General features: G+C 52.2%; 2 protein-coding genes across 2 annotated transcripts; both read left to right on the top strand.

The window, feature by feature from the left end:
* Positions 1 to 2,665: 2,665 nt before the first annotated feature.
* J4E79_006942 (uncharacterized protein) lies at positions 2,666 to 4,072 on the top strand (the record flags this gene model as incomplete). The annotated part of the gene is made up of 1 exon (XM_049355810.1): positions 2,666 to 4,072. One exon carries the CDS (start codon positions 2,666 to 2,668, stop codon positions 4,070 to 4,072), a length of 1,407 nt encoding a protein of 468 aa, XP_049209839.1.
* A 2,135-nt stretch (positions 4,073 to 6,207) lies between these two features.
* J4E79_006941 (uncharacterized protein) lies at positions 6,208 to 8,066 on the top strand (the record flags this gene model as incomplete). The annotated part of the gene is made up of 3 exons (XM_049355809.1): positions 6,208 to 6,782; positions 6,838 to 7,578; positions 7,634 to 8,066. The coding sequence occupies 3 exons, from the start codon at positions 6,208 to 6,210 to the stop codon at positions 8,064 to 8,066; spliced, it is 1,749 nt and encodes a 582-aa protein (XP_049209838.1).
* Between the last annotated feature and the right edge of the window lie 342 nt (positions 8,067 to 8,408).

Genomic DNA, 8,408 nt, shown 5'->3' with positions numbered 1-8,408 from the left:
AGGTCCTGTTATTAGATGATTAAGATGGACATGGGAGACTTGGTATTGGTCATGGTCATGGTTATGCTAGGTTGGTTGAAACGATGGGTTTGGGGAGGTGCAGGGTACGATAGGATCGAGTTTGTACATTCTTTGTATCAATCGAGCTGTTTGATGGCTATGTAAATGTAACGCGATATTCTCTTTCTAAAAAGACTGCGTGTGTTGTTGTAGTGTCAGCTGAGAGTGTGCAGAGACTCCTGCACAGGCAGAGCTGCATACCCTGCTTTGGCGGGTTCACGGGTGGCTAAAGCTTATCGCTTCGCGTCTGTCATGATGCTGTGCGTCATGAAGAGAGTTTAGTGTGCATCGCGTAGAATTCTCTACCCCAGCCGTTGGGCAGATAGAGTAACGGTGCGGTCTTCCGTGGTGCATCGACAATCTAAAGTCCGACATAGAGCACCCCAACCACGACCATGCTGCTCCACAGTAAAGATCGGAAAATTTGACATTCCCTACCAGTGTTCGCCAGAATCCACATAGTTTCTGCATCGTTGGCTGAGGTAGATTGCATCCTGTAGATCTCCATCTAGTGGCGCGATGGAAACTTCCCCATCCATCTCCAAGCGAGGGATTGGTAGTGTGGTTTCAAGCGCCGCGCCTAATCCCGACTTGTGTGGCCATGATTCAAAGACCAAGCCACGATGCGGCGCACATAGATTGAGGGTCTCAGTGGTCGTCGTCCTGCGACCAGGGCATCCAAACCAATCTGCTGGGCCTTGCTGGACGTGAGGCGCAATTGTTGTCGATGGGCCAAAAGTAGGCCGCGGATCAAACATTGTCATCTTGTTTGTTTCTGACAGCTTTATGCCTCTTTCTTTGACAGGTGAGACTGCTCCTTACAGGTCATGGTTGTTTGTGCCGCAGTTCTTGTTGTTCAGGCTGAAGTAGTCTTGTAATTGGTGGTGCGCGGGTGGTGTTTCTTATGCGTGCTATATCTGACATCTCGAAACAGACCCTCGGGTGGTACGAGTCGAGGACGAAACGTTGGGGAACTGGACGCTGTGTTCAAGGCACTACGGCAAGGGCGCACGTCGTGAAGACGCTTCTGCCAGTACTCGGGGTGTGTGGCTACTGCATGGGACGTAGTTATGCACACAGACGCGGTACAATGTGCAGTGTGAAGAGTCGTCTGTTCCCAGTTACCGGGTGTGTAACGCCATCAGTTCGTACGAGTCCCCTTAATAAACATTGAAACGCCCCATTCGGATATGTGGCTCTGGGTGTTTAGTTTCCGGATGGTGGACGGCTTGACACATTGCGGAGAGAGACCGTTGTGTCGCGTCAAACTATGCACTCTCGACGGTGGCGACTGGATGCAGAGAGAGGAAAAGCCGTTGCGATGCCGAGTGGCTCAGGCATTGACGCGTTCATAGGACGCCACGGCTCTGCTGGCGGTCGTGCATGATCTTTGGACGCGCAGACGGGCCCCTTGGCCGTGCGGACTGTTGTCTGGATTTTCTTGCGTTGAGTGCAGGTTCATGCATCATGTGGGGATTGGCCCTGGGCGCTTGCCTGGTTTGGGTTGTGACGCAGGCCCACGCTGTTTCAGAAGCGGACAGCCAATCAAGCTTGAGTCGGCTAAGGCTGCTCCTTCCCTCTGTGTCAGTCAAACTACCAACGCGGCAGGGGCGAGTGTTTGCATTCAATTTCCGCATCTCCCATTTCAGCAACTCGAAAGCCCGGGAACGGTATTGTGCGACCAACAACGGATTGGTGCGCCCAAATAAATGAATGTTGGCCATGCAATACAACGTTGGCTATTGGCCAGTCGTCGCTCTACCACGAACAATCTCCCGAGGCGCCCCAATCGTGCGTCGAGGGTCCCTAGGGCCCGCCCTACCCCTGGTTAGCGATTTGATGCAGACCGTCGCGGCTTGGCTACCGGCGCGCAGTAGTGAATTGGGCCTGGTAGCTCGCGGGAACAAGCCCACAGCCAAGCCGTTTCACATGCGGAGGCTCCAACGATGAGCTTGGTGGTTATGGCCTGGACACTTGCGAAGCGAGTACATGAGGCCGTCTCGTCCGCCTGGGCAGGTTCCCATCACTCCTTCCCAACGGTCTTGGTCCTTCTTTGCTCCTACAACCCCACATTCACTTTCCATTCATTAGGAGTGCTCTGTCTCTCTCTTCAACACTCACTTTTTTCGTCTCTCACTCACTTTGCTTCCCTTCACCACCCTCCCTTTCTTCTTTTCGCGTGCTGGCACGTCTTGGCCGATACGCCTTCCTCCTCAGACACGTCCTGCCTGATACACGACTCCGTCGCACCTGCACGTTGATGTGAGTACCCTAGCTTTTGCCAACCCAAGGCTGCCGCACATTGTGTGCCTGCCCTACCCCAATCTGCCATATACCTCGACCCCACACAGCGCTATTATAGCCCTTTTGTATGCTTGTCTCAAAAGGCGTAGCCCCAACACCGCTTATGTTCACGGTTATAAACCGACAAAGACGGTCGCTGGTCCACCGCTTCACTAGTCGTTTGTTCACAGCAGGCCTGTTACTGACTTGCTCTCCGTAGCGTTCCTTCCACATTCATTGCCAGTGACTACCAGGCTCGCCCCACCTTCGTTTCTACTCCTCCAACAACTTTTTACCGGACCGGATCCTTACCGTAATCAACATGAAGTCTTTCTTCGCTATCGCCGTCGGGCTCCTGGCCGCCAGTGCCTCCGCACTTGAGATTGGTTCTGATGGCTTTATCAACAAGTACACTCTCCCCGCAAACCACTCCACGGAGACGAAGGAGTACATCGTCACTTGGTGGCGTAACGACACGGAAGCCAGGCAGATCGAGGACTATGTGGACGCCCTGCAGCTCAGCAAGACGGACAGCGTTCAGGCTGTATCTTCAGAGAGTGTCAACCCCCAGTGGGCCGTTATCATAATGTGCGCCGAGCACGCCAAGATCTTCGCCGACATGGCAGAGATCAACGTCGTCGAAGAGAAGGCCGACGTTAAGTCCTTCGCGGAACAACAAGGCGCTCCCTGGGGTCTGCAGCGAGTCTCGAGCGCAGCCGGCGCTAAGGGATCCCCTCAGGACCAAGATTTTGTCTACTCTTTCGACGATTCAGCCCTCGGTGCCGGAGTCGATATCTATGTCATTGACACTGGTGTGCGCACTTCCCACGCTGTGTTCACCGGACGCGCTTCTGAAGGTTTCACCGCTACTGGTTCTTTCGTTGACGGTGATGGTCACGGCACTCACGTTGCTGGTACCGCAGGTGGCGCTAAGTTCGGTGTTGCTCAAGGCGCCAACATCATCGAAGTCAAGGTTCTTGGAGACGACGGCTCTGGTGCGTCTTCTGACACCATCAAGGGTATGGACTGGGTCATTGCCAACCACAACAAGCGCAAGGCACAGCCAGGCTTCGTCGGCTCCATCATGAGCATGTCCTGGGGTCTTCAGGGTACCGCCAATTCAGTCGATGAGATTATCCAAGGTGCTTCAGACGCTGGCATTCACGTTTCAGTTGCCGCTGGTAACGACGGTGTTGACGCTTGCGGCAGCACTCCTGCTCACCTTGGTGGCAAGAACTCCAACGTCGTCACTGTTGGCTCTGTCAACATCGATAACGAGATCTCCACCTTCTCCAACATCGGTCAGTGCGTAGACATCTACGCTCCCGGTGAGCAGATTCTCAGCTCATGGGCCACTGGCGACGCTGTCATCAACTTCCTCTCTGGTACCTCCATGGCTTGCCCTCACGTCACTGGTGTCATGGCCACTCTCATGACCAAAGATGTTGCTGGACTTGGTCAGAACCCTGCTGCGCTCAAGGCCAAGCTCCTCGAGACTGCCCGCCAGGGTGACGTCAAGGGTAACACTGCAGGAAGCGCAAACCTACTCCTCAGCAACGGTGTTGATGGCAACGTTGCCAGGCGTCTTACCAAGAACTATGTCGTGCCAGACCACAGCGGTCTGAACGGTAGCCCAGCTGCCCGCGCCGCCGCTGCCGTCATCGCTAAGGACATCACCCTCGACAAGCGCTTCCAGCTTCACTCCCGGGAAGCCAAGCTTCGATTCTAGAGCAAGCAAGAGAGCATCACATGAGAGCATAGCGATTGCATGATACCCCTCATCGTTGGTACTTCTTGAGAAAAGTTACCGCGGCATTTCTGTCTCATCTTTGGGCTCTTCTAGCTGCCCCATAATAATCCAATGTACCTGCTTCAGCACGGACTGGTCTCTTTTTTTGTCATCAAGTGGGGAGTGTGTCGGATCTTAATTTCGCTGTCAATACTTTTATTCATCGCATTGACCGGCTGGGGTGAAGAAGGGCATTGGGTATTGGCTGTGTACGAAGTGATCCTGCTATGAACGATCTCATGCGCAGCCGCACCGGTGGGCTTCTAGCAGTATGTACTACATAGACGAATCTAGTCATTGTACATACCAACTTTTGCAGCTTTCCCAACTTTGCATCTGAGAAATCTGTGAAGAATAGCGCATGTGGCTGTGACTACCATGATCTAACATAGTACTTCGCGCTCATCGCGCGGACAACGACAAGCGCACTTTAGCATTACAAGGCGAACTCGTGTAGATGCCTGTAGACATTGACTCCACAGCCATCTGAAGCATTTATGCACCGCCACTCTGCCAAGCTGGCGGAAAGCGTTACAGGCTGCAGATAAAATACTCGCCTACCAGGCCGCCTGTCTGACATCCCAGATGCTGGACGTTGATCATACGGCAGATTCTGATAGTGTCTTGGCCAAGTCAGTGCGGCAAATGCAAGCGATGCTGGTCCATGCGGTTGCGTGCAACCTTGCGGTCAATCAGACAGTCGCTTACTTAGAGAGTCGAAAGACTGGAACAGACATGGTCTAGACAATTCCGAGGTTCTTCTGGAAGCATATAGAGAGCGCTTTTTGAAACATCAGTAACCAGCAAAATCTGGTCAAGATCGAGCGACTTCTGGATCAGGCTCAGTGGGTCTTAAAGTGGACTAGCGCACAGTTCGAGGGCGGTTCCACAACTCCTTGTGCCCCCATCCAACCTGTATACAACATCACAGTCATGATTTGAACACAACGATCGATGTCTCAGCTCTGAACAGAGTGTGAACCACTCCTCCGTTCCGTATTCCGTATCAAAATGCCATGTCGGTGGTCTGACTTTCTCCCGATCTCGCGACGTCGCAACGGCCCGAAATGGCTAGTGGAGTCCTGCCCATTTCGAGTGCGCTTGTCCATCGCAACTCGACTGTTCATGCGGCAAGTAGGTCTCTCAGGTGAATTATCACGCCTACCCATAATATGGTCCTCGGAGACCTTGAAGATGGCACAGCTGCGCCTGAGTGTACATGCACGTTAGCGCCGACATCGCGCTTGCAGTCTTCTAGGCGCCGAAGTTCCTCAAAACACCATGCCAAGCATCCCCGGACAACGTGGAGAGCTAAAAATGGTGCACTAGTTTCGAGCTCGGGTCTCAACGCCCAGTGTGTCGAGATCCAGGCGCCAGGAACACCATTCGTCGTTTCCTCGATACCCGTTATTCGTTGCACCACTCGCCAAGCATCGTAGATCAACTGTGCCACCTTCAGGTTGAGCGTTGAAGATGCTTTACTGCGCTTTGTAGCAGACTTCATAATATTAAAGAGATGATGCTTCCTGCTGTATAGAATTCCGAGCAAGCACATCTACTCGTAATCTTCATTAGCGATTGTTAACCAGCCATGTCTTTTGAGCTAGATTCGCGATATGTTAAGACAGGTGCATGGTAGGTATCTCGATTGTAGCGCTTCGTGTCACCTCTCGATAGTTACTGACAGGACACTATAGGACAAATGTGGATGGCGGGCCCATTCTAGGAAGAACAATCACAACCGATACTCAGACCGGTAACCTCGTAGTTGCCTTACTAGCCATACTTTCAACACTCGGTAAGGTAATCAGCCCAACTACCAAATCCAAGTTCTGATAGTGACAGGTACCGCACACCTGTGGCATCTGATCGCTTTCGCGATCCATCAAATCCGAGCCAATGGCCAGGAAGCAGATCCACTCTTCAGACAGCAGCAAGCGTTACTGCGAACGCTCCCAACACCCAGCTCTGTAGTTGCGGAAGCACTAAAGCTATGGTGGGCTTGGAGAAGAAAAGCAGACCGGCCGTTCCTTCGATCAGTGTTCTTGGTACTCATTGCAGTTGTTTTCACGACCATGACAATCGCAGCCTCAGTGTTCTCCTCGCTCATAGTCGATACTGGAGCTATTGAGGTACTGGTCGACTCCCCCTTCTGTGGAAGCACGAACCTCATCGGAACGGCATGGCGGACACATGCGAACGAACTCGATATAATTGCTCCAGCGTATACACAGGACTGTTACAGTAACGGATCACTTCCTGTGACGTGTAACGTCTTCACGAAGCCTAATGTCCCACTCACAGTCGAAGATGTGCCTTGTCCATTCAACGATACCATGTGCGATACCGACGCCGTTCGTGTCGATTCTGGCCTGGTAGACGTAGGCAAAGCCTTCGGTTTAAACTTGCCCGCCAAGGATCGCGTTACCTTTCGAAAGAAGATCGAATGTACTGTCTTACCGGTTGACGGGTACTACGATGTCATTGACCTGAAAGACATGCCCATCTGGAAACCGAACTTCCGGGAGATATTTCCAGGCGAACAAGTTGCAGCTATCTTCTATGGACCCACACCCCCTCTTGATACTGGCGAGAGCTTCCTTGCCTATCTGGTCTCGTCCAACGTTAGTGGCAATCCAAAAGTTCCGCGGTAAGTCATCGCAGCAACACGCCGATCATACTGCTTACTAACCCATCTATTAAAGAGGCGGTATGTTCTATGCCGGACCAAATAACACAATCCTTCCTACCTGGTTTCCGAAAGACAGCTTCTACCCTTTGAGTGCTGAAGGACCAGAAGGCGATGTATTCTGGAAGCCCTTCTTGCCAAACTCTCTCGAGTTCGAGGAACCTGTCGACGACCCCTTATACTCAGCACATAAAGAAGTGAAGAAGGTCGATGCAGCCAATGGTGAACCCTTCTCGCAATATCTAGCTGATCATCCGATCAAGGGTGTGGGGTGTACGCAGCATGTGAGCGAACCATTCAGAGCTATGTGGAACCTATTGCTAACGATCGCTCAGCTTCAGTATTGCCACGCCAGAGACGGTCAAGAAGACTGGTGTACGCCATTTGAAGGTGTTCCCTACCACACATTCCGCGACTTCGATTTTCCAGAAGCGAACAGTGTGCAACGAGCGGTGCTGCAATTGATCGTTAAAGCGGTCTGGCTACATGCTACCGTCAACGTCATGTCGTGTAAAGTGACCACCATGATGTCTAGAGGAGACTTTGACATCCCATCTGTACCCAATGGTTTCTGGAAACAGGAAGTATTGGGATGGGAACAAGAGGTCTGGGCGGCCATGCAAATCCAAGTCTCACAGCATGCGAGTGGACCTAAATTTGGCGACCCGTTCAAAGACAACGTCTTTCTCAAACCAGAGACAGAAGGCGACAAAGCTCTTTGTGGAGCTCAGAAGATGAGAAAGTCAGGTGGATTTGTGTAAGTACACTCACTTGCTTCCGCAGCACCCGAGATTCGTTCTAACTCATGCTAGTAACATCAACGTCTTCGGTCTCTCGTTCATCATTGCCTTCTCCGTCCTTGTCGCTATCATCGACATCACACTCCTCAAATTCCTCGTCTACCTCACTCGCTTCCGCCGCGCGCTCGGTCCTCGCATCGCCCGCTGGACACAAGATGGAGTATGGCAACTGCAACGTCGAGCCTACGAGGGCGAAGGCCACCGGAATTGGACTGATCTGGAAAGCGAGATTCCGCTCATGGAGAAGGGTCATAAGCTCAAGGATCTCCCTATCATGTGGCGGCCTGGCAAGAGTCCGATGATGGCGCCGACGTCTTCGTTCGATTCAACGAATTCGACAGTATCGGAGCAGCAGTCAGTAAGCGAGTTAGCGGCAGAGGATGTAGAAACCGCGCCGGTCGTCACTGAGCCGCGGAGGGGCTGGTTTAGCTTTGCGCGACGTTGATACTTGTGATTTGGGTGCAAGCGCCCGAGGTTTATCATGATTTCATGATCAAATTGAACATTTTCCAGCTAATTACTCAAAAATACTTCTCTCCAACCTTCGGTTTCGTTACAGGTTTCGACGAAAGTGAACAATGCTTTTCCCCTTCAAACATACTACGCTCTGTAACACCCCACTGGACAGGTCGCAAGTGAGGATCGATGTCGTCTGGTGGTGGATGACATGCCGCACTCATGACTAGACTACAGGATGCCGCGAAGGGTATTCGAACCCTCATCTGTCTTCGCCCTATCCACGCTACGGATCCTACAAGGACGTAAAAGCAGAGAATCAAAGTTATAA

This window comes from Alternaria viburni (genome assembly GCF_023758015.1).
Source record: "Alternaria viburni strain BMP 2772 chromosome Unknown scaffold_14, whole genome shotgun sequence".
Lineage (NCBI taxonomy): Eukaryota > Fungi > Ascomycota > Dothideomycetes > Pleosporales > Pleosporaceae > Alternaria > Alternaria viburni.
The sequence above is the reverse complement of the archived record's forward strand: the minus strand, read 5'-3'. Positions and strand labels throughout refer to the sequence as shown.